General features: G+C 47.3%; 1 protein-coding gene across 1 annotated transcript in view; it reads right to left on the bottom strand.

The window, feature by feature from the left end:
• The window catches only part of LOC144943380 (uncharacterized), a 30,549-nt gene extending 15,377 nt beyond the window's left edge, over positions 1-15,172 (bottom strand). The window contains exons 1-6 of the mRNA XM_078870742.1: positions 15,002-15,172; positions 11,718-11,993; positions 10,078-10,126; positions 9,605-9,654; positions 9,361-9,402; positions 3,683-3,728 (exon numbers count right to left, since the gene is read on the bottom strand). Coding sequence (XP_078726868.1) covers positions 3,683-3,728; positions 9,361-9,402; positions 9,605-9,654; positions 10,078-10,126; positions 11,718-11,961 — 431 coding nt within the window. The 5' untranslated portion in view covers positions 11,962-11,993; positions 15,002-15,172. The remainder of the gene's footprint in view (positions 1-3,682; positions 3,729-9,360; positions 9,403-9,604; positions 9,655-10,077; positions 10,127-11,717; positions 11,994-15,001) is intronic.
• Between the last annotated feature and the right edge of the window lie 11,528 nt (positions 15,173-26,700).

Below are 26,700 nucleotides of genomic sequence, written 5' to 3'. Positions count from 1 at the left end.
GGCCAACACGAACCACTGCCTGGGTTCGATCTGAGTCCCCATAGTGGTGCGTGTTGGCGCGATGGTGCGCAATGTCGGCCCCCCGTTCGTTGCGGTGCGCGAGTGTGTGACGGGTGTGTGCGTGGGCCAAACATGAGGGGTGCCGCGACTCGCCGGGTTATGTTGATGGAGCTTGGGAGGAGGGCCGGCGTCCTGTCGAGGCATCGTCCCGCGCTGCCAAGGAGAGCGGCACCCCGAGGCGACATGGCCCCGGATGCCGCAGTTGTAACAGCGCGGGAGCGCAGGCGGCGATGACGGATGGTCGGAGCGGCTCGCTCCATCCCGGCCCGCCCGTACTCCCACCCTCTGCTGCAGTCGATGGTCGATGGCGCAAACTTCCTCCGCCGGGAGGGTGGCTGCAGCCACCGTACGCCCGGCCGCTGCCCTGCTGGCCTTCCGTCGCTGCGACAGCAGGTTGGCGTGGAGGAGCCGCGCAGCCTGGAGGGAACCCATTTCCGTGTCCTCCTGTGCAACGACGGCGATGTCCAGGTCGTCCGCCAGCAGGAGGATCTTTTCCGTTACCATCGCGTCCACGCCTTCGTCGTCTATTCGTGGGAAGGCCGTCTTCGCCAGCGCCAGGAGACTCGTACGGTACGCCAGGGGCGACTCCTTTGCACCCCGCTGGCGATCATAAAAGAGCTGCCTGCATTCCGAAGATGGTCCGTAGACCCCAGCCAGCAACTGCAGCGCCATCTGTAGCGTGGAGCGTTTGTCCTTCGGCGCCGATGTAAGAGCGGTGAGGGCGTCGCTGTCGAGGAGCGCCAGCAGCGCGCAGAGGGCCTCGGCATCCGACCACTGCGCCATTTCCTGGTGCGCGAGGAAGCGCCGCTGAAAGCCGCCCCAGTCGCCCTCCTCGCCCACAAACTCTTTGAGTGGAGGTAGGCGTTGGTGCAGCACAGCGGCCGCCGTGGAAGCTCGCACTCCGCTGTCCCCGTTACTCGGCTGGGCTTCGGCGCGAACGACGGATGGCATCGCCGGTCGCACCAGTGGTGACGCTCTGTCCGCTGGTGATGACGCGGCAGCACCTATGAGGCCGATGTCGGACCCGAGGTTCAGGCCGGCCACGCCCTCAGCAGCTGCTGCGGCGATGGTGGGAGATTCAAAGTTGTGCTCCGTTGAAATGGCGGGAAGGCGCACCGGTCGTCGGCTGTCCTCGCCCCGTGGCGGTCCACCAGCCCCCTGCCGTGTGATGTGTTCGAGCGTGGCGGCAGCAGTGTACAGCAGCTCCGCCAGTCTGGCGTGAGCCAGCCTCAGTCCGTCTGTTGACGGCTCCCCTTCATCCCGATGCTGCGGTAAGGATGCGTCTGGGCCCGGCTGCTCGATGCCTTCTTCAGCCGTCTCGGGCTCCACAATTTCAGCGGTGTCCTCCGCCTCCGGTACCCCGGCTCGAGCTGTCCAGCGCGTGTCCATGTTCGTGGTCGTTCACTTCTGTCACCAGATGTAATATCGTTGAGGACTCTTGGACGCCGGGGTTGAGGCACACGTATTTATTCCGCAACAGTTGTCACAACCGCGGACATACAACACTGGAGGGGGTATCGGCCCCCTCACCCGCTAGCTGGGAATACACTGCTAGCTATCTCTGACCTACCTCCTAGTCCTCCACTAACGGGCTAGGGGAGGCTGTCTGGCACGACACTGGTAAGTCGGGCTACGGTACCCGGAGTCCCAGAGCACTAGCTCTGGTTCTCGGGACCACGCCGCTGGCTCGGTCCTGCGCGGCCCTGACAAGGGCGGCGACCCAGGGGAGTCCAGGGCTCTAGCTAGACGATCTTCGGTCTTCACTGGTTTAGCTTTAACATTCTACCCCGAGCTCTCCGGCTCATCCCCTTTTATACCAAAACCCCTCGCTGAGGGGTGGGGCCAGCCCCCCCAGGCTGCCCTGTGCGGACGTCGTTGAGAGCACCTCCCCGTGCACTCACGAAGCCCCGCCCACTGTGTTTGTTTCCCGTGTGATCCTATGTATACAGCCCCTCCGTAACACCCCTACATATGTGACCGTACAGATAGTTATAGCAGTGCCTACAAGTGGCGTGAGAACAGGTGAAATAAAGTGTAAGCAGGCGACTTGTTACAATGTGTCAGTGTGAGTAATTTAACAAGACGCTACACATAGAATGTTGGGGTAAGTGCTGTTCGAGAGCGCCTATGAAGATCAACATGGTACACGAGGGGGTGGGTGGCAAACACCACGCCCGGCCACCTTTGTCTCTCTATTGAGGATGTTTACACACCGCACCAGGTACTCATTTAAGGCCGATTTAAACTATGGGACGCCAGCAGCGGTTCAGTTATCCGTCAACGATGTTGGCTGCGAGCGGGAATCGAACTTGGGTCATCAGCTAACCACTGTGCCGCCACTTCCCACAAAGTCAACGAAGCACACATCAATGTCATGTGACTGTCATGTGACTGTCATGTGACGCAGCGACGATGATGGGACATGCATCGCTGTGTCACGTCATATGGTGACACTGCGACACTCGGCAGCACTAAGATCGAAGCATCATTGCGTCACATTAGGGCCGAAATCACCAGGAATGTGCCCAAGGTTTGAATTTTTGGTCAACTCTGGTCAGATCACGGAAGTCAAGCAGGGCTGAGCGTGGAGAGTGCTGCTCACACGTGCGGCCAGCATGCGTGCAACAGGTCGTCGTTATGGGGTGTGGAGCTACGTGGTGGTGGTCAGTCGAGGGCAGTGCAGCAAAAGCCATTGTTTCCATGCTCTGGCATCTATGATCTGCACCTTCGCCAAACCGCACTGACCAGCGTGGTGAAGTATGGTTACACGATCCAACAACTGGCACGGCGTGGGGTGGCCCTCATCCAATAGTGGACTGGCACACGCCCGGGTCTTATAATGGCAATTTAATGACATGCGATGACACTGAAGCACAAGTCATGTTCGTGATGTTCACCACCAAGGCCATCCCAACACTCCACTCAGCAAACATGAGATAAATATTATTGATGTGTTTGAAAATGCCACACCTGCCAAGAACACGCTATTCGCTCAGAATACGAACAAGCATGCCTTATTTGCAGCGGTTAACGTGGCTTTAGAGTTCAAATTAGATCCCAGCTCGACCTTATCAACCAACTTCAAACTCACAGATAAGACGTTGATAATTCCTTTTTATTTAATTGGTAATGATACGTGTCAACAGCAGCTAGTGTGGCGTTCACAAGACTATCAAACCTTAAACCCAAAGGGTTTTGTTGTATGCATGTTCGTGGAACTTCTTTCACACCATACGTAGCCACCCGTGCTCATCAGGTGCCAAACACGACAAGACAGTTCAAGTAATTTGCTTTGTTTAAACAAATACACCGTTCTGAGCAAGAAAATAAGTCACGAGTCACCACGCAGCACGACAGCTCCACACAAGGAAAGTCCACACTTAAAACGACTCGCACGGCACCTCCCGTAATTGGAGTGGGTGTGTGCAACGCTAAATAAATATATTCGTCATCGTCTCCGTACCGACAAAGTTAAAAAAGGAACAAGTGACGTTCACAGGAACACAAAACGAACGTGTCAACTTAGATGAATAGTTAAAAGCACTTAAAGCAAGTGTGGGGGGCAGGGTTTGGTGGAAAATTACTCGGAGAATCGTCAGGCGCGGTGGTTGCAGTCACTGACCTTGAGGGGTCAACGCCGTTGGCGAGAGACTCCCGAATGCTCCCGGCTGAAATGGAACAAATTAGCGTCAACATCTTCACACTGGGTTTTATTCCCCAGGACTGCTGCATGATCGTTATTCATTCTTTATTGTAAAATGCCTCCGCGGTTTGTTAGTTTTATGATTTTTACAATGTGCGCCTTTATACATTTAGTGCTTTCTGATAGACTTTGCTTGTTAGAAATAAAGAGCGCGGCTGAACAAAGAGAAGACGACAACGTTTTTCTTGTCAAACAAAGTGCCGATCTGCAAATTAAACACGGAGATAAGCTGGAGGTGCACTTTGTATATTTTTAAAAGGATGAGACAATGTGGAAATATGCAGTGCATGTATGGTGAGGAGATGGCAGTGCTGAGTGTTCAACCCTCGTGGTGAGGAGATGGCAGTGCTGAGTGTTCAACCCTCGTGTGTGTGTGGGTTTCTATGCGAGCTCCGGTGTACTCCCACACGCCAAACACCGATTAAATAGATTTGGCAAAAATATCGCAAGACAGAAGCCCCCTGGAAAAAGAGTATTGAGACTCGGTGAGGCTTTCCTGGATAAATAAAGGGCATTTACCATCATAAGCCAATGACGAAATCATCTTGAATGCACCTATAACCAGATCTTGGAAGCTAAGCAGGTCTGAGCCTGGAAGGTGCTCGGATGCATGACCACCGTCCACAAGCAGGTTGTTTTCGGGATCCAGGGCTATGTGGTGGTGTGCCAGAGGACAGTGCAGCAAAACACACTCGAGTTCACTCTATTGAAATGCTACCACATATATGCTCCTCCTCAGCTTCAACCCACGCTGACCGGCATGGTGAGTTATGGTAAAATTACCCCCAGAACTCACACGATATGGGCAGGCCCTCATCCAGCAGTGGATTTACAAATTGACTGTCCATGTATATGCGTATGCTACTTCCATAATAGAGACGCATGCTACATATTATATGTTCGTTTACAACAAACCAGAAGAGGCTACACTCACAAAGCCAGTTACAAATTGTGGCTCTAAAATGTAAGCAAATGATGAAAGTCTCTTTGAAAAAGGGATGGAACGGAAAACTGGCAGCAGTAAATCCAGATGCATGGGTCCCAGTCGTCGGGGATGGGAAGGAGGAAGCGAAAGTGCCATCCCATGCCACGGTAAATTACACGAGACAGGAACATACACGGTGCACAAAGCGCACACACACACATATCCAGTGATAGAAATGAACTGGTATTAACGAATGCATAGGTACTCAGTAGATGGTCTGCAATTGGCATTAGGCTGCCAGTGGGGTGGGGGAGGGGGAGGCAGTGATTGCTACGTGTAATTCCAATTTAGTAATCTGCAGGTAAAAATGTTCTTAATTCTGCAAATTTGGACACAATGACCTATTTTTTACACCCACTTAATGGACACGATGGCACATTTTACGATACACTCGCAGTAATAACCAGGGTGGCCTGTCGGATTAGAATAGGGGACCTTCTGCAACAAGCTGTGAACGCGCTACTGGGCCACGTCACCGCCCATGATGATGGTGCGGTCGACAGGCCACACACAGGGTTGTGCAAACAACGCGATGCAGCTCAACTCAAATGCCAAACCATTCCCCCTACCACATCACTTAAGAGATGATTCGCTAGTCCACTTCATCAAAAAGATGCGTGGCCCACAATGGATTAGGAGGAGGGAAGTGAAGCCAGAGGCGACAGGCGATTGGCTGTGACAGACGGGACGACACCGAGTGCGTTTTCGCGCATTCGCGAGTGGTAACGCACGCGGACGGCAATTAGCCAGCAGAAGCAGATGGCCCTTTTCATTCAATTGAACAATACTCCTGGTACCTTTCTGCGTAAACAAGGTTAACTAATGCTTTCAGCACAATAAGAACATTCATTAAAAGGCTTTATTTTTAGAATTGCGAGTGCCGCAAGAACAAATTCTCGTGATTTATGCAACGTGTAATAAAGTTCCTTTGATTTGAAAACTGCCTTCGATTTTTTTCTTTAAAATAACAGCAGGATATCAATCATCGCAGTGATTTGTGACCATCAAACATGAATATTGGATTCATGTAACAAATCAAATAAAAGCGTTTGCGGAATGGAAACAAATAATGAAAGTGACTTGTTTTTTTTATTTCGCAAAGAGGGAATCGTGATCCATGTGGACAGATGCTGAGACAAGCGGCAAAGTGACAGAGTTCCACCAGCGCGGTGACACTAGCTGCCACCAGGCGCCAGGACCGTTCGTCAAATTCAGTAATTTGTCAACAACAGATGACATCACGGAAAGACGATTGTTTGTATACCGCAGTCTTTGCTCCGCTTCACGACATTCGGTAGTGCATTTATAGTTCATTATTACTGCAATCAATACCACATTGACGATACGAGCTCAGTCACAGACCGTACGAGGGCCTGTGCCCACGAATGGCCACTATCACTGGTCTGTCTATGGTGGCCCGATAGACACGAAATGATTGAATCCTCATCACGTTAATAAATGATCGGTTTTCCTCCTTTTCCCTGCAAAGCTCGAGCAGTACTAACGTGATTGTTACATAGTCAAAACTAGTCAGAGGTGATGGGCCAAGCAGTGGCACGGTGGTTTGCGCACCGTGCTATGAACCCAGCAGCCACGGCTACTAATCAGTGGTGTGTCATATCGGAACCAGCCCTTGGCACGTCAACTCGATTCCAGCCTTGCACTGAGCAGCAGTGGTCAGCCGTGCATTTATTGAAACAGTGATTGGGTACCAGGGATGCACTAGCAGGGGGGTTGAACCTTGTTTGTCCTCACAAGAATAAACCTTCCCACAATGCATTGTGCCAGCAACATGAGTTTTTAAAATGTAAATGCACTTGTTAAATAATACTTTTGACTATTAAAGGGTATATCTAATACTAAATAATATTTTAAATATTAACTTCCCATCAGCCTCCATGGTGTTAAGTTAGTCTCAACTCTATCTCTCTAGCCTCTCTGTTTATGTACTTTCATGAAAGGCCATTTCCCAAAACGTTGCCGATTGTATGTATTCATGTTTTCATTTAAGGCAGTGTTTTTGACAAGGGACATACGTTTTTTGTTAATTGTGCTAGTGCACCACTGCCAACGCAGCTTTAAGATGTTCTCTGTTCATATTTTGTTTGTTGTGGTTGCACCCGACTCAAGAGCCGCATGGCTCACAGGGCTCTACCTAATAAATGAAACTTGAATAAACTTGAACCAAATAATTAGTGCAGATTAAGTGCAGTCAAACAACCACCACGAACCGACACTGTGTGGAAACCCTTCATCCTTTAATGGATTTAAAAAGTGTCTGTAAGTTAGTTGGAGGTGACCTCCAATCACATGATCATGTATGTTTTTTGAGCAGCATGAGGGGTCTCTGCTGGATGCTAAACACGACTAAATTGTAAACTTCCTGAGCAGATGTCACTGACCATGCATTACCAAACCTCCAACAGCGAGCCGAGGGAGGCTCGAATTGGCTCTAGCGGAGCAGCAACGCGGTCTAGCGGGTGACCTAATGAGCGGCGGTGCTGTTCAAGAAGACACCAATTCCCAGAAACCGCAGCAACAGTGAAGGCGCAGTTAATCTTACATTAGTTTTTTTCCGTAATGGCATGTCGGCTGCGTTCGAATCGTTATGAATGAACTGTGGCACACGGCTGCATTCATTCCCATCCGGCCATTGCCAGTCAATAACCACCGGCGAGTCCTGAAGCAACGCCAACACCTGTGGCAGCTCCCAGCAGCCAGCGGCTCCTCGAGTTCCACGATCATCGTTCTGCTAAACACCAGTGAGCAGCTCACGCGAACGAGGATCAGGATCAACGTTGCCGGAAGTGTCGATAAAGGTTATTAATAAATGTTATGACTTGGGGTGCACGCTGGTCAGTCGTCAGACAAGCCGGGAGAGAAGTTCGCAGGACTGTGTGCTTGTCACGCTGGGAATGCCTGACATTGTGACACCGAGCCGTGACCCAGAAATATCACCGAGGTCCGCGATGCAGCGGGGGTACATCAGTCGCGTAGACGTCGAGTGTGCAGGCAGTGAAAGTGCACAGGGGGCCCTTGGGCCAGAGGGGCCTCTCCAGCTGATACAATTAAATTCTATTCCTTGCACTACCAGGACCCCTGCCACCGGTGAACAATTTGACGTAATTATCTTTTCACTAAAGCATTGCTGTGGTGGGCAGGATACAGCAGACCCCTTTAGCATGCACATATTTGAGCCCCTTTAAAGTTACCTCGAGTGATTGGAAGATGTTAATCTCCAGAGTCCAAAGTTTAACCATTTTTCGTGGCACTACCCAAATGGTTACAGCTATTTTACTGCAGGCAGTAAACCGGATAAAGAAAAAGTCATGATGAGTACAGACAGTGCTCGAACTTCTAACACCAGGAACTTCCAACACCAGGACCTGGTGTGGTGTGTAAACATTGCCACTAGGGAGACAAAGGCGCTGGCCACTCATCCCCTCGTGTGCCATGCCGGCCTTCATATACACTGCTCGCTATCAGCCCTTGCCCCACCAGCTTGTTGAGGCTATATGGGAGATCCTCATAGTTAGGGTGTGTGTGTATCTGTCTTTGTGTATGTATCTGTCTTTGTGTGGGGAGCGGTAGTGTAGCGGTTAGCGCGCTGCGCTACGAATCTGGCGACCCGAGTTCGATTCCCACTCACGGCCAACACCAGTGACAACAATCTGAAGCGGTCCTGGGCCTCCCCTAGGTCGACTCAGCCTCAAATGAGTACCTGGTGCAGTGTGTAGACATCTCCACTAGGGAGACAAAGGCGGCCGGGCGTGATGTTGGTCACCCACCCCCTCGTGTGCCTTGCCGCCGTTATAGGTGCTCGCTAACAGCACTTGCCCCTACAGTCGATTAAGGCTATACGGGGGATCTTTGTCTTTTTTGTGTGTGTGCTCCCATGTGTTTGTGTGTGTGTCTGTGTGCACGCGCGTGCCCCGTGTGTGTGTGCTCCCATGTGTTTGTGTGTGTCTGTGTGCTCCCATGTGTTTGTGTGTGTCTCTGTGCACGCGCGCGCGCCCCGTGTGTGTGTGCTCCCATGTGTTTGTATGTGTCTGTGTGCACGCGCGCGTGCCCCGTGTGTGTGTGCTCCCATGTGTTTGTGTGTGTCTGTGTGCACGCGCGCGTGCCCCGTGTGTGTGTGCGCGCAATTGTGACGACTCCTTGCCCCCCTTCCGGCGACAAGCTAGCATCAGGACTCAAGGTAAGTGAAAAGAAATCAAGTTTTTTTCTATGTATGTTACTTTATTTCATGTTTTATTTACTGTACAGTATTTTATATGGAGTTACATGCAATTTCATAACACTGACCACATGGGGATTTAAAAACAGTGCATTATCGTGTTCAGACTTACGAACCGTTGAACTTAAAAACGGGTCTCAGGAACAAATTATGCTCATAACCCGAGGGCTGTCAGTATGCTCTCCGTGCTCAGGCTTAAAGGCAAATCTACAAACCACATTCCAGTAAACCGGTTGAACTTAAGAGATTATGAAAGCTATTTTGATATTTGCTGCACTCAAAAATACAAGTGCTAACTGCACAGGAAGCAAATATGGCTGTGAAACATTTCAAACTTATACAAGCTCATTAATGGGATGGAGATCCAAGGCCTACCTTCAGCCCCAAGTGAAAGGTCATCTTCTGATCCTATTGATCCTGAAAACAATGTTGAATAAAGCAAATCAACTCCAGCAACAAAACAATTTCAATTGGGCGGGGGGGGGGGGGTAAAACACGATTTGACACTTTGTACATGAAAAGCAAAAAACTGAGTGAATTCAGTTTGAATCAATGTCCTGTATTGTAACTGGCACAACATAAAACACAATGAAGCAGGTAGCACAGTAACATCGCTCACCTCTGTTGCACAAGTTACTCGTCTCTGCTGCGCTGCTCTCATCACAATTCCTTGAATAGAGGAAGGGATATCCAGGGTTTGGCCTCTCATTAAACACATCACGACTCATCTTTATAGAGCAGTGTAAGTTTACATTGCGGTGCAGCTGCTGGGAACCCGGCAACCCAGCTCATCGTAGTTCCACGAGCCCAGCAGATCCAATGTTTGTAGGTGAGCTTATATAATTACGTGATAAATGAGTGAGTTTTCAACTCTTCTTAGGTAATATGAATAAATCGGTATGACTCAAGTTGTGATATTTTTGGTAGTGCCAATCTCTCCTCTGACCCATGGACTATCAGTGCTGGGATGGAACTGCCTCATGCACCAATTCCTCAAACTCTGTCGTGGCCCCTGACGCAATGTCCTGGCAAGAGGCAGGATCAGTGTGGTAATGCAAGTGTAATGTGTACATTCAAGAACACACGACTTACGCACTGTCATCCAGCCACTCGTGCACGCTCGTGTGGATGCTGTAGCCTCCTGCAACACAGACCAAACATGTTTGTAGTCACGTGAAGCAGCACCTATGCCATCGCTGTATTGCACTGCATGAGCCATCGAAGACAATCCTTTAAAGCCTTTAAAAATGGCTCATACGACCAAATGCACCGCCACGCATACCAGCAACACGTTTTGTTTAGTACGCCTACGCCACTATGAACCGACAGGGGAGGTAACGTCTACAACAAACCACTCAGTTTATAAGTTCTCAATGTGCACAAATATTGGCCGATTTTCCACAGCACACAACCTGATCGGGCACAAATTAAATGTAAATTATGGACGGCATAATTCTTGGCTTTTTAAACGCCATGATTAGAACGCTGGCGCACTGGTCGTTAACAACCACAAACCACCCCATGTAAGCACGCTGGGATTAAGAGTGGCTCGCGGTTAATAAACACATGGCCATTGATGCCATATCAGAGCCAGCGGCAGACGCCGCATCTCACCAAGGCCTCGCGAGTGCACCGAGTGGGAGCACAGCTCACCGACTCGCATGCACCCGGAGTGTGTGAATTCTGAAGCACAAATTCCAACATGGGTTGTAGCGCTCAGAGCATGAGGGCTCAATAGCTTCGCCGATGAAATAACCACTGGCAGCGCAAGGCAGTGCATACACACAGCAGGCCCGCAGCAATGTGATGCTCACACGCAACTCGTGACTCGGTCCACAACGCCAGGCGCAAAATCCAATGTAAAATCCTTGCAGGAGGAATCTACCAAGGAATGCAATCATCTATGTGTGTATTCTCATATTTTCTATGCCTTTCAATTAACCCCTACTCTTGGCTGTGGACGATATTCAATATCACTTAGGGTTTTATCAGAGCCTGATTAAACTACAAATCTACCGGTCAGGGACTGAACCATATGAAAAAATAAATGCAATAAAGCGTCGAAAAATATAGATTTTTGCATAAAACTCAGATGCACACGAGGGTGTTACTGGTCAAGGAAAATGAACACCACAGAGTTTGATCGAGAAGCAAAGAGTGCCCATGTGCCTGTAGGCTCTGAGTTTGACGTTATGCCGCATCCGGTGATCATATCACACGAAACGCAAGGCGAGAGAGACGAAGGGGAGCCACCTCCACAAACTCTCTTCAGCACGACTCGAGAATCCTTGTGCAGAGTGTTGTTGGTCCTGCAAGGTGAATAGTCCAAGTGGGATGTGATCGGTAGGAGGGAACTTGAGCCATGGACCCGTCCTTGGGCAGAGTACTTGAGAAGCAATCAGTGTGTACATGTTGAAAACATGGCCAACAGCTTTTTGTCTGCCATGCAACCATCAACCCCGTGCATCAGAGATGGGAATTTTTAGTCATCGGGAATTCATCTGGATCAGTTGTGCGCCCAAAGAGCTGTGCAAAACACCACTGCACACTGCAAGGCCATGGTGCACGGGTCAACATTGCATTCCTTCCCTAAAGCATTACCACATCAACCACCAACAGTAGATGTTTTGAAGCGCCAAACGTATTCAAACACGCACACCTTCTCGCTGGGAAATCACGTGGTGCGCTTTATTTAGAGAGTAAACTCGCAAGAGGCTTTTTGTTGTTGTTACCATTCTGAGCCGGCGAAGCCTCCGCCGACACATTGCCATCGTAGCTGTGCTCGCGCGACGACCGTTCGCGCCACGACTCGCTCCCTCTCGCCCACGACAGCCGCTTTGTGTGGACGCGGCCGGGCTTGCGGACGGTGCCAGGGAAAGGATCGGATGCCAGCGCAGGGTCAGGAGGAAGAGCAGGAGAGGTCATGATCGGGTCAGGCTCGCCCTGAACGATGGCACCGAAGGCCACCGAGAGCATCTTTTCATGTTACTCGGGACAACACGAAGAACCTGAAAACGAGCAGAATTCATCTTGTTAATTATACTCTCTGTTAGCGCTTCAGAAATAGCAAGGCAGAGTTGAATAATCAGGACTAGTTATGCAGCAATGCTGTCCGGAGAATGTTTGTCGAATTATTCAAAATAGAGTTGTGTTATTTGCCGGAAATTATTTTTGTCAAAAATTAGCCGGTTCAATTGCAGTCAAAGTATCTGTGAAGTGATGACACGAGACCGAGAGAGCGATGGACAGCAAAACAGAAACAGAGCCACATGAGGGAGTTTCCACAAACAAAAGCTATCACAGTGGTGGAAGGGCTGTGGCAAATGTTGACATTACCTGCCACGTCATTACTCAGCAGGGGACAGCGAGTGACTGGCCACTAACGAGCTGCTGCGGTGTGTAACCCCCAGCAACATCAAAAAGAAATATCCCAGCAAAACCACCTCGCTAATCCATGCAGCATTAGGTGCGCGAGGCAAGTACCCCCCCCCGCCCTGGCAGTTTCAATAAACAAATAGTCCACTGGTTCAAACCGACCACGGGCAAAGTTGATGCATCCAAGCATGATTACAGTTGATCTGCCATGATTAGTTAGTGGTATCTGAACTATACACATCAATTTCATAATCGTTATGTAATGTTATGCAGTGGTAACATTTACACCTCACAGGAATAAGGAGTAAGGAATAAGGACCTGGGGGGTTAGGTTCCCAATTCGGGCACCTTTCTGAGTGGAGTTTATGTTCTCCCCGTGTTCTGCATGGCTTTCTTCCTGTTTCTCCCGGTTTTCCCCGACAACAACAAAAAATTACAATGTCAAGCTCAGTTAAAATTTGTAAAAATATTTAAAGTGTACCCATAACTTACACACATCGCTGTTGTCGCCCCCCCCCTACTGGCAGATTGATGCCAGTCGGGGCACCTGTACCACGAGAAGTTGTGTTAGGTGATGGGAAGCACGCAGTGTCAATGCCAGTTCATCCATTCATTGGATTGTAAAACAAGTCCGAAAACGCCAATGCAATTAAGAAGCAGAGTCTGATAGAGCACTGAACATAGAAGGCAACATGCCTGGAAGTTAAAAAACCACCACAGCAGGTTACAATTTGACCCTAAATAAGCACCGAGAAATTTCGGTGTTGTCATTTGTTGTTGTTGCGCATATTCTAAATACATGACCAATAGCAAGAAATCATAACTTACCAAAGCAATCGAGGAAAAGCTAGCCTCACGTGGCAATTCGAAGTTGTGTTTGTCCCCGAAGCAAAATGGATGTCAACACAAAGCCGAGGCAACCTAGACGGATGACCTTTACTTATGAGCAGGTAAGACCCCCCAGAGAGCATCTCGGTGCAAAAAAGCAACGATCACCACCACAGCTGGACAAAAACACTTTCCACGGACTATTCCAGACCATCTGTCCTCCCGCGACGACAGGTCACAAAGATTTACAAGCAGTATCCTGTAGCTACAGTCTCCATGTTATGCAACCTTGCACGAGGTCCTTGTTGCCAAACATTAGCGTTCTGGACACTTCTTATCCATCCGCTTAGACTCGAGATGCCTAATTCATTTATTGTTTGGCATAGACTCGTCGCCACGACAGTTAAGGAACAGATTTATGATCATTGCAGCCGCAAAAGCCTGTACGAGCACCAATTAAGTGCGGTGTATTTTGATATTGGTACCTAAATGTATCCTGCTTGCGCTATCAGTGTCATGAGCTAACAAACCATTCGCAACTCTCACAGAGCAGTACAACTCCCCAGAGCTACCACCGAGGTCCCTTCAAGCGACCTCTGGTCCACGCATTAGGAGGTAGCACTTTCCCACCCGCTTGGCCATAAAGACCAGGGTTTGTTCCAAGACCGCCAAACTCATATTGGACATTCTTTAAGCTGGAATTTAACCAAATTAAGTTCTTTAAAAAATTGAATGTAATGGGGCTTTGGTACAGTCATTGGTGACTGGGCTAAGACCATGAACATACTGTACTTGTAGTCCATGGCCAGAACCAGAGCCGTTCCTAGGTTACGGCGAATTGGGGCGACTGTCCCGGGGCCCGTGCTTTGGGGGGCCCGTGCTTTGGGGGGCCCGTGCTTTGAGGGGCCCGTGCTTTGAGGGGCCCGTGCTTTGGGGGGCCCGTGCATTGGGGGGCCCGTGCTTTGGGGGGCCCCGGCGCTTCGACGTCAGATGTAAATACTTCCGGTTTAGTTTCCCCAGCCTGCCCGGGCCAGAGCAGAATTGGTACTAAGTTAGAAAAACCTTAGTAGCCGATTGATTTAATTCTCTGTAATTGGCCATATTAAAACATTGGAACCACGAAATTGATGCCAGTGCAGGTGGTACCAACAGTCAAACATATGGTCTGAAGCTCCTGAACTAATGAGTACCAGATTTAATCACGGGGAGTTGAAACCCCTGTATTTGAACTCAGGGTCTAAGTGGGAACGGTTAAGCACGGACCTGTAGCATACAGAAGAACACCTCAACTTGTCACAGAAGCCACCGAGTGACAATGAACCATAGGGTACACATGATATAAAAACCTACAGACTCAACTTTTTCAAACCGCATTCTCTTTTGGCTTGTGTTTAGAGATGTTAGCTATTGTATTTTCCTACCATGTACATGTCATTTATTTCCCTTATACCTGACACAAAGTCATGAATCTGACACTGTAAACATGCCAGGCAAGTTATATAAACATATTAGTTTAAACTTTTAAGACAATAGTTGCTCATATTATCACATGGTCCAAATACTGTACACGATCAAGTTGAGTTCCAACATGGGTTTTTCAAATGCGCTGCACCACGTCATACAACGTTTACACCCTACCTGTGTGCTGATCTTGCCCAACACCAGCTTTGTAAACGCACGCATACCACCACCACAACCACCATTATCATCACCACCACCACCTAGGATTGCCCACACTGACGACCCGCTCTGGCTAACACCATCTCGACTCGGTATCCGAAAACACGAACGAGGAACGGCAAGGATTACTCACGGTGGCGGGGTTTTTTGTTGTTGCTCTCGGGACGTCAGCAGCGAGCTTTCACAGCGGCAGACAAAGCGCCCATGCCGCAGTTGCGAGCGACTTGCCACACACTCGAAGCAGCAACACAGGTGAGCGAGCCGATTGACGGAGGCTAAAGATAGCACGGCGCGCACACACACGTCAACGCGAGTTCGTCCGCCCTGCCCTTTGCACCACTCCCTCCCTGCGTCACGCTTTTTGCCGACAACCAAAGCCCTCGAGGCCCGGATTGAGCAGTGCATTATTATTATTTACCAAAGAGTGCAAATTAAGACGCATATTCAACGCGTGATCCGCGTAGCCCCCGAGGCGAGAGTTACCGAGGCACAGTCGTATTGACTATCCACGTATGTATGTACTGTATATGGAACTTCTTTCGCACCGTACGTACCCAACCGTGCTAATCGTCTGCCAGTCACAATCGCCGCTTGGAGTCATGCGTCTAATGCGCGGACCGTGCGAAAAAAAATCGAAACTCATTTTCGGCCACCTCTGCATGGGTGGCGTCTCGAGTTCGGAGAGAGGAATGAAAGCCTGCCCGTTTGCATTTATTTCACCAACACAAATACACACAAACGTAAATAAACACTCGCGCACAAAAAAACGCGAGAAGAAGCTTCTGCAAGTGTGGTCATCTGTCCACTCAACAGTACATGGCAAGATAAGCTAACAGATGCTTACGAGAGGTGACATTTCCCTATGGAATGCTTTTTCCGGATTATGCAACTAAGCAAACATTTAAGCATGAGTCAATATAATGCAACATCAATTAATTTTTCGATTTAAAGCTTTCGTGACTGCATGGATTCATATTATTGGTTCTTTCGGTAAAGTGACGTAGAAGGGAAATAATAAAATAATAAAAATTAAACAATTAAATTATCGCGACGTTTCGATCGCAACACAAGCAATCAACATCAGGTGTGAACTCCACAGCAAGAAAATTAGAATAAAACCCGCCATTTTTTTTCACATTTTCTTACTGTGGTTTTCACACCTGAGAATTTTATTGTTAAAGAAAGAATCAAGAATACATCAATTCATGTTTAAAAACTGCGGTGGCGAGATGTTAACTCCCTCGCCTGGTATGAAGGAGGTAGTGGGTTTGATCCCGACCCTGACGCCTGTGTATTTGGAGTTTGCATGTTCTTCCCGTGGTCGCGTGGATTTTTCTCTTGGTCCTCTGGTTGTTTCCCTCCACGTTTACAAACATGCATTTCGAGTATTTGGCTGCTCTACATTTCCACGTGATTAGCCACTTCGTTGAGATATTATTTGGCTGCTCTACATTTCCACGTGATTAGCCACTTCGTTGAGATATTATTTGTGGCCAGGTCGCTTTCAAAAAAGAGCTACATAGCTCAGCGGGATTTACCTGGGACAATGAAAATCATTTTAAATAGTTTATTTAACCAACTCTTCATGGCATCCTTAACTCGCTCTGCAAACACCAGCGGTAGCTTTCATAGTCAGAAATATCATCCATTGCGGTGGAGGTCAATGATTAACTGGCATCTTGTTTCTCCTCCACACAGACGGATTATTTTCCCCCAGATGGCACTTTTCGCCACGATAATTTTCACGCTTTCGAAAGTTGGAGAAATCACCTGGGAGCATTTGTGTGTGGCCCACCTGGCGCGCGGGTGGGGGGGGTATTGCGAGTGATCATTGTACGAATTAGAGGCATCGTTACATGCGGATTGGTTACCACCCCACCAACATTCGGTAGGATCTTTGCTATAAGTTCACCATCATTTATTATTTACACCGCACCTTTCATGCATCTCGAGGCTAAATACTTTGCAGCTGGGTGGTGTAAATGCATCGTCACTTGTGCGAGATATTGCCACGTGAAATTAAATGGGCGACAGAGTGGCGCCGCGGAGTACACTTGCACCTCGCAGCACGGAGCTCCTTGGCTTCGATTCCCGACTCGGGTGCCTTTCTGTGTGAATGTTCTCCCTCTGTCCTATATGGGTTTCCTCCGGATCTCCCGTAGCTAAAACAACACACAATATGATTAGTATTGACCAAACATCTCAAAAGTTTACCTCCAAAATATGCTATTTGAATTACACAAACTTGCAACATTGCCCCCTCCTGCAAAAACTTGGCAGGGCGATCCTCAAAAGATAGTATTGAGACTCGGAGGGTTTCCTGGGTAAACAACAAGCACAGTAATACACGTTCAGTCAGAAGCTTTGATTGGGCAGGCCGCTTTGCTCTAACTAGGCCAATCAGTTGCCAAACCCGTGAACTTTCTGAGGCATCAATCAATGAGTCATCTCGATAGCGCAGCTGTTTGCCATGGTTGCTCGTTAAGGCATGAGATAGAATCAACCAACTAGTGACCTTTCTACCCACTTGGGGCTTTACGACTTCTCAACATTTACATCTGCACAGCAACGAGCTACGATAACGATTTAACAATGTACACACAGTGCACATAAATACGATATTTGTCAATTAAAAAATTAACCCGTAAAAACAAAGTTTTTCACTATAAATCATTTATATGCGTGGCATCGGTTTTATTTTATTATTCATTTCAGTTTTTCTTGAGTAAGAGTTTCATTTTTATCACATTGGTATTTTAAATTAAATATGAAAAAAAAAATTTCCTAAAAAGTGGAAAATTTTGGAAACATTTTTTCACGAAAATAAATTTCACGCACAACGAGTCTGTGTGCAAAATGTCAGCTCGATTGGATCACGGGAAGTGGGTTAAAAAACGACCGAAAGATTTGCACGGTCGTAAGCGCGCAAGCAAGCAAGCAAGTGAACTTAATATAAAGGATTTAAAAATAGGCACACGTTTATTGTTGTTTGCTTTCTATTGGTTTACATTACATTCCATGACAGGAGGACCTTGCTGTGTTTTCAGTTTCTTACAAAGAGCAAGACAATAAATTACAGTACGTGTTCAATGGGCCACAACCCAGCCCACATTGGTCTTTGAAACGGGCGGCTAGAGTCCTCTCGTCCTCTGGCTTGAGATGGCTGCCACCTATGGGTCAGATGATTGCCTGCCACCATTAAGCAATTGGTAATTAAATGTAATTTTTTTTTTCCTAAAATGTTGAAAATTTTGGAAAAAAATTTTCACAAAAATAAATTGTCACGCACAACGAGTCTGTGTGCAAACTGTCAGCTCGATTGGATCACAGGAAGTGGGTTAAAAAACTACCGAAAGATTTGCACGGTCGTAAGTGCGCAAGCAAGCAAGTGAACTTAATATAAAGGATTTAAAAATAAACGTTAAGAAGGTCGTCTCCTTTTCTCCGCATTAACATTTTTTGCCAATTAAACTGAAGGGTTTATCGAGGAGGGTCATTCAAGTAATCTGTTTTTGTCTTATTCTTCCATTTATCTTTGTATTAGGATTGCTAAACAAACACTGCTGGTTTGTTTGATAAGGAACAATGCAATCGGGCACTTAATCAGTATTTAAACAATAAAGGATAGTATTGTCTCCCACTGTTAACAATAAAAAGTGCTACTATTCAATCACACACATATAAAAACAATAATGCCAGTATAAACAAAAACAGGTCTGTCGTTCAGCAGTCAGTCAAGGAAACCCTGAGAGTACTACTGGACATCTGTGAAAGAGCTTCATAGCTCATCGGATTCCTCCAGTCTAAATAAAAGATTCTGCTTCAAAAAGTAATACGACAACATTTATAATTTCATTACTAAACCGTTGATCCGTCCTCTTGCAAGAGAGAGAGTAATTTAGTCCAATGCAAAACTTTTACATGAGTGTTGTTTCCTCAGCGTGTTCAGTTCTCAACCTGCGGCTCTTTAAGGACTACTTCGTCACGTTATTTAACACATTCCTCCTGCGGAGGGAGCTGGTAGGAACGTTGGGTTGCTCAATCAATGGCCAGGGTCAACGGCGGCGTGGTGTATTCCGCAAATATGCCCGACTGTGAGGGTGGGCACAAGCCAACGTGAGTAGGTTAAACGTTGAGTTTTATAAGGGCACCACGGGGTGACCAGCCCCTCCCCACCCAGCCCCTCCCCACCTTCCCCATCCTCCCCACCCAGCTCCTCCCCACCCTCCCCTCCCCACCCAGCCCCTCCCTGCACGACAGACACAATAATCCCCTGTGGGCTGGTGTAACCAGGAGGTTCCTACCAGTATTAAAGGACTGTCTCGTCGTCACATACATTGCGCCTCTTGAAATATTGAAAAGTTACCGAATTCAAACAAAAATTCCTTTTGTTATTTTGGCTGTCGAGCCATGCCATAAGACAACAACAGATATGCGAAAAGGTCTCAATGGTCACGATTTATTTCAAATACAGAGAGACGAGGGAAAACATAACAATAAATAAGGCTGCATGCATTATACGGCCGACTAGTGACGAGATATGATGGGAGGGCAGATCCCTTGGTCAAAATCGCTCACTTTTGCCATCCAGAAAACACAGTTTGTGCGTTGTATTACTCAGAGGGTAACGTGTTTGTCCGACTGTGTAGGGATTGGTACTGTGCAGCTCTCTGACGTACTCTCGGCTCGTACCGTGTTGTTCGGCACGATATCCGACGTTTCGTCCTACATCACGCTTCCTGAAGATGCTCCCAGCAAGTGGAGTGAAACGTCGGACATCATGCCGAGCAACATGTAGAGCCAGAAAAACACAACCGAGAACTGGTTTGTCGACACATTTCTCTGCCAAATAAACAAGCCATGATCCACGCAGAGCACGCACGCACGTGTGAGATGTATGTTGAACTTATTGCGCAATATACTTTTGGGACAGGTGCTGTAGGCACCTAATGAAGGCCGACACAGCACGAGAGGCGGTGGGTGGCCAGCACTACGCCTGGTTGCCTTTATCTCCCCAGTGGCGATGTTTACACAATGCAACAGGTAGTCATTTGAGACCGAGTTGACCTAGGAGAGACCCAGGAACGGTTCAGATAATGGTCACCGCTGTTGGCGTGAGAGGGAATCGAACTCGGATGACCGAGTTTGTAGCGCAAAGCGCCAACCGCTGCTACACGACCGCTCACACCGCACCGCCACTACCACTCACACACCGTACCGCTCACACGCGCAGTACGAGACAGAAAAGTTACCGATTTATACCTGCATTGTGGTGAGGTCATGCGATACGCCAAGCACGATCGGAGGACCGATTGCACCTTCTGTCGAGACATCACCGTACGTGTGTCAAGACGCGTGTTCACCAATATCGCTTTCCTGTTAACAGGTGACGGCTGCGTAGGTCATCACACGGTTGTGCTCTGTGATGGGTGTTCAAGTTGTACCGCGTGCTGTTCCCTCCACGGGCGGGGAGCTTATTCAGGAACCGAAGCACACGGAGCGAAACGTCGGACATCACACGAATCAAACCAACACGCGGTAAAATCCGAAAGCACATGGGAGAGTTAGTGACGACGGCTTAATCAGTAAAGGCGACCACCCCCCTCGGTTCTGTCAGGGAAGCCGCTGCAACCTTGAGCTGGTAACTCGATAGGCCGAGGCTCAGCTAGGTAGCAGGCATCTAATCTGGCTGCTAAGAGGTCCCGCTTGGGAGCTCGCATGAGCTTGCGAGCACTGTACGCCATTGTTCCGAGTAGAGGTGCTAAGTCATTTCAAGAATGTGCCCATTGTTTGCGCTCACGAAATCCTACAATCGGCACTAATGCGGCCGTGCGTCTGTGTGAGGGAGGATAAGTGCGCCCTAACAGGATCAGCAGTAGTGGCCCAATTCACACAACTCAAAATGCATTAATTAAAGGCTCACCTTGGTTCTAGATTTGAAGCTTTCGTGACTGCAAGGAATCATCTTCTTAGGTTTTTTCGGTAAAGTCACGTAGGTAAAACATCAAAATTAATGAAAATAAAATAAAATAAAAAATCACGACGTTTCGGAGGCAACACAAGTCTCCGTCATCAGGTGGGACCGTCACAGCCAGATTAGCTGCATCAAGGTCCCACCTGATGACGGAGACTTGTGTTGCCTCCGAAACGTCGTGATTTTTTATTTTATTTTATTTTATTTTCATTCATTTTGATGTTTTACCTACGTGACTTTACCGAAAAAACCTAAGAAGAAGCTCACCTTGGTGACTACCGTGAATAACGCGGTCGGAATGAGATGTGCGGGAAATGTCGCCGGGTTACAGCTCACAAGCCACTCCAAAACAGCGACCTGTCGTTCAGGATAAACGCAATTGCGTTTCACTACAATTTCCAAATGCTCACTGGCATTTAAAACTACTGGAGCATTTACAGTGCACTGCCCTGAAACATTGGTTCACAGTAAAGCACGTCCATAATCGAGTTTTTTTTATTAGATCGCGTAAATATAAATGTGTCGTTAAACCTGCCACCACCCGACACAGCCAATTATTAAGGTTTGTCATGTAGAAATGTGGCTGTCCGCCTGATGATGCTAGTTGTAGTTACTGGCGAAACGTGTGGATTTGCTCTCCAACACACAAATGTGCTGTACTCGTAACGAATTGGCATTTTCTGTTAACATGACAATCCTTACTAATTGCCTGTGTCGAGTGGTGGCGGGTTTAACGACACATTTATATTTACGCGATCCAACCCAAAAAACCTCTTCTGGATAATATTAGTGGCGAAAGCCTACCACGTGTTAAACAATAAAGCACTTGTCTGCAAACTTTAATTACTTTCTTGAAACTCGTAACATCAATGACTGACGTGTTTTAGAAAAGACATAGCCTGAAAGTCATTACATATTCACTTTTCTAAATTAAATTTTTTATTTCATCAGGGATGAGACAATTGAGACAATCTTCTTTACACATCCTAACTCTTAGTAACACCGGTAGATCTGTGACGACTTGCTGTTTGACAGAACAATGTTGACATAACACTCTGTGATTGATAGTATTGTTTTCATTGGAAAACACATCAGGTCATCGACACAGAAAAGGCTGTGCTCGAAGACAGTCCCAGCATCAAACATTTTTTCACGAAAATAAATTTCACGCACAACGAGTCTGTGTGCAAAATGTCAGCTCGATTGGATCACGGGATAAACGCAATTGCGTTTCACTACAATTTCCAAATGCTCACTGGCATTTAAAACTACTGGAGCATTTACAGTGCACTGCCCTGAAACATTGGTTCACAGTAAAGCACGTCCATAATCGAGTTTTTTTTATTAGATCGCGTAAATATAAATGTGTCGTTAAACCTGCCACCACCCGACACAGCCAATTATTAAGGTTTGTCATGTAGAAATGTGGCTGTCCGCCTGATGATGCTAGTTGTAGTTACTGGCGAAACGTGTGGATTTGCTCTCCAACACACAAATGTGCTGTACTCGTAACGAATTGGCATTTTCTGTTAACATGACAATCCTTACTAATTGCCTGTGTCGAGTGGTGGCGGGTTTAACGACACATTTATATTTACGCGATCCAACCCAAAAAACCTCTTCTGGATAATATTAGTGGCGAAAGCCTACCACGTGTTAAACAATAAAGCACTTGTCTGCAAACTTTAATTACTTTCTTGAAACTCGTAACATCAATGACTGACGTGTTTTAGAAAAGACATAGCCTGAAAGTCATTACATATTCACTTTTCTAAATTAAATTTTTTATTTCATCAGGGATGAGACAATTGAGACAATCTTCTTTACACATCCTAACTCTTAGTAACACCGGTAGATCTGTGACGACTTGCTGTTTGACAGAACAATGTTGACATAACACTCTGTGATTGATAGTATTGTTTTCATTGGAAAACACATCAGGTCATCGACACAGAAAAGGCTGTGCTCGAAGACAGTCCCAGCATCAGCTGTGGCAACAATGAGACCCTATTCCTGGGACTGGCCAGCCCGGCCTGTGCCAACGCCCTGAGGTCGTGGTTGCGTCAAGAGCCCAGATTGGTTCTGGTCTGAATAGAGACCATCATAAACCATCATTAAGTTTTTTGGGGTTAGATCGCGTAAATATAAATGTGTCGTTGAACCCGCCACTGCCCGACTCAGCCAATTAGTAAGACTTGTCACGTACTGACTTGCCATACTGAGAAGACAACTTTCATACAAGGTTTCATCAAATTAAAAAAATATCTGCTTCCCACCTTCAAACACACATTAACACGCATCATGAAGTATGGCCAAGCAAAATTACACCGAAAATTATTCTATTGGAATTACACACAGCAATCACCAACCCCTACGGGTAGACTAATGCCCCAGATAATTGTTTTAGATAAAACAACCCTGAGTCTCTCGAGTCCCCACCTGGTTCAACAAAATGTACTTGAAATCCCAGCAACACGGAGAGCTGTGGGGAGGCCATAATCCAGCAGTGGATTTACAAAAGCGCTCCTTTATATGTACAGGTACACTTTTCGAAAACGAATTTCTTGAGAAATTACTTTGTGTTTCGTTTGTTGTCCTTCCTCCGCACCTCTGATTAGCACTGTTGGCTATGTAAGATGCGGAGGAAGTGTAACATACATAATAACGATTTGTAATACATAACATCTCACTTGCACGCACTGTATAAAAATCACAAAATAAAACACACTGTAACATGTCATTGTTAAAACATGGTGAGCGGTGTGTGTACACAGCACGGCGTTTGCAGTGCACAGCAGAGGATTTCAATGCCACGTTGGCAAATTCCACACGCAGGATCATTCCTTGGGGCGGCAGGTAAACTTTTCATACCCCATGACTCTTGTGCCACCGCACATCAGTCTAACCCCCCCCCTCCCCCAACCATTAAACGCACCGACACAGCCGTGTACATGATCAAAACGTCTCTGCGGTGAAGAGCAAATATGATCATGGGACAAGCTGATGGTAGGGGGTCCTCTCGGCTAAAAACACTGCGATGTGAGGTGTTTAGATTATGCGTTTAATATGAATGCACGTATTTTTTTATTACTATTTTTATTTAAATTTCGATTTAAAGCTTTCGTGACTGCAGGGATTCATCTTCTTGGTTCTTTCGGTAAAGTCACGTAGAAAGAAATTTATAAAATAATACAAATAAAACATAATACAATAATTCTCACGACGTTTCGGCCACAACGCAAGTAGCCGTCTTCAGGTGAAGAACAGGTCTGTCAAGGAGACAGAATCTGAATGGTCTGTCTCCTTGACAGACCTGTTCTTCACCTGAAGAAGGCTACTTGCGTTGTGGCCGAAACGTCGTGAGAATTATTGTATTATGTTTTATTTTTATTATTTTATTAATATTTTTATTTAGTTTATCCAGGAAAGCCTCACCGAGTCTCAGGACTGTTTTTTTCTGACGACCAAATCACCATGAATGCTCCTGATAGTCAAATATCAGAAGCTCAGCAAGGTTAAGCTGAGTTGATACTTGGATGGGTGCCCACCAGGGCCTTGCCAGGTGTTGTAGGCATCGGTCTAAGGGGCCAGGAGGTTGTAGTGTGGACTGCGGAGTCACTCCTTCATATCCCCCCGTGTGTTCTCTCCGGTTTCCTACCAAATAAAACCAAACACAATTATTCGTGGTTGAGAGTTTAAGCGCGTGTGATTATTAATCAGTAGAGCAATGTGAGTAGACTGTGGTAAATGTGCATGAATCCCGTTAACGGATTGACCAATTAGTGCAAATTGGAGACGGGGATCACGTGACTTTGCCTTAGGCTGTGCTTGTGTCTTCTGCTGCGATCATCATCAGCAGCAGTGGAATCAGCAACAGCATCAAGTCATGGTCATTGTTAGATCATATCAAAATAACAACCATTAAATCAAAATCTTCACTGTAAAATACTTAAACTACGCTCGTAATTTAAATAATAAAATGATGGTTATCATCAGTGACCTCTAGACACTGTCACCCTACACACGGTGACCTCTAGACACTGTCACACTACACACGGTGACCTCTAGACACTGTCACACTATACACAGTGACCTCTAGACACTGTCATACTACACACAGTGACCTCTAGACACTGTCACACTACACACAGTGACCTCTAGACACTGTCACACTACACACAGTGATCTCTAGACACTGTCACCCTACACACAGTGACCTCTAGACACTGCCACACTACACACAGTGAGCTCTAGACACTGTCACACTACACACAGTGACCTCTAGACACTGTCACACTACACACAGTGATCTCTAGACACTGTCACCCTACACACAGTGAACTCTAGACACTGTCACACTATACACAGTGACCTCTAGACACTGTCACACTACACACAGTGACCTCTAGACACTGTCACACTACACACAGTGACCTCTAGACACTGTCACACTACACACAGTGATCTCTAGACACTGTCACCCTACACACAGTGACCTCTAGACACTGTCACACTACACACAGTGACCTCTAGACACTGTCACACTACACACAGTGACCTCTAGACACTGTCATACTACACACAGTGACCTCTAGACACTGTCATACTACACACAGTGACCTCTAGACACTGTCACACTACACACAGTGACCTCTAGACACTGTCACACTACACACAGTGACCTCTAGACACTGTCATACTACACACAGTGACCTCTAGACACTGTCACACTACACACAGTGACCTCTAGACACTGTCACCCTACACACAGTGACCTCTAGACACTGTCACCCTACACACAGTGACCTCTAGACAGTGTCACCCTACACACAGTGACCTCTAGAGACTGCCACACTACACACAGTGACCTCTAGAGACTGTCACCCTACACACAGTGACCTCTAGACACTGTCACCCTACACACGGTGACCTCTAGAGACTGTCACACTACACACGGTTACCTCTAGAGACTGTCACCCTACACACAGTGACCTCTAGAGACTGTCACCCTACACACAGTGACCTCTAGAGACTGTCACCCTACACACAGTGACCTCTAGACACTGTCACACTACACACAGTGACCTCTAGACACTGTCACACTACACACAGTGACCTCTAGACACTGTCACACTACACACAGTGACCTCTAGACACTGTCACCCTACACACGGTGACCTCTAGAGACTGTCACACTACACACAGTGACCTCTAGACACTGTCATACTACACACAGTGACCTCTAGACACTGTCACCCTACACACAGTGACCTCTAGAGACTGTCACCCTACACACAGTGACCTCTAGACACTGTCACACTACACACAGTGACCTCTAGACACTGTCACACTACACACAGTGACCTCTAGACACTGTCACACTACACACAGTGACCTCTAGACACTGTCACCCTACACACGGTGACCTCTAGAGACTGTCCCACTACACACAGTGACCTCTAGACACTGTCACACTACACACAGTGATCTCTAGACACTGTCACCCTACACACAGTGACCTCTAGACACTGTCACACTACACACAGTGACCTCTAGACACTGTCACACTACACACAGTGACCTCTAGACACTGTCACACTACACACAGTGACCTCTAGACACTGTCATACTACACACAGTGACCTCTAGACACTGTCACACTACACACAGTGACCTCTAGACACTGTCACCCTACACACAGTGACCTCTAGTGACTGTCACCCTACACACAGTGACCTCTAGACACTGTCACACTACACACAGTGACCTCTAGACACTGTCACACTACACACAGTGACCTCTAGACACTGTCACACTACACACAGTGACCTCTAGACACTGTCACACTACACACAGTG

This window comes from Lampetra fluviatilis, chromosome 31, assembly GCF_964198595.1.
Source record: "Lampetra fluviatilis chromosome 31, kcLamFluv1.1, whole genome shotgun sequence".
Classification (NCBI taxonomy): domain Eukaryota; kingdom Metazoa; phylum Chordata; class Hyperoartia; order Petromyzontiformes; family Petromyzontidae; genus Lampetra; species Lampetra fluviatilis.
The sequence above is the reverse complement of the archived record's forward strand: the minus strand, read 5'-3'. Positions and strand labels throughout refer to the sequence as shown.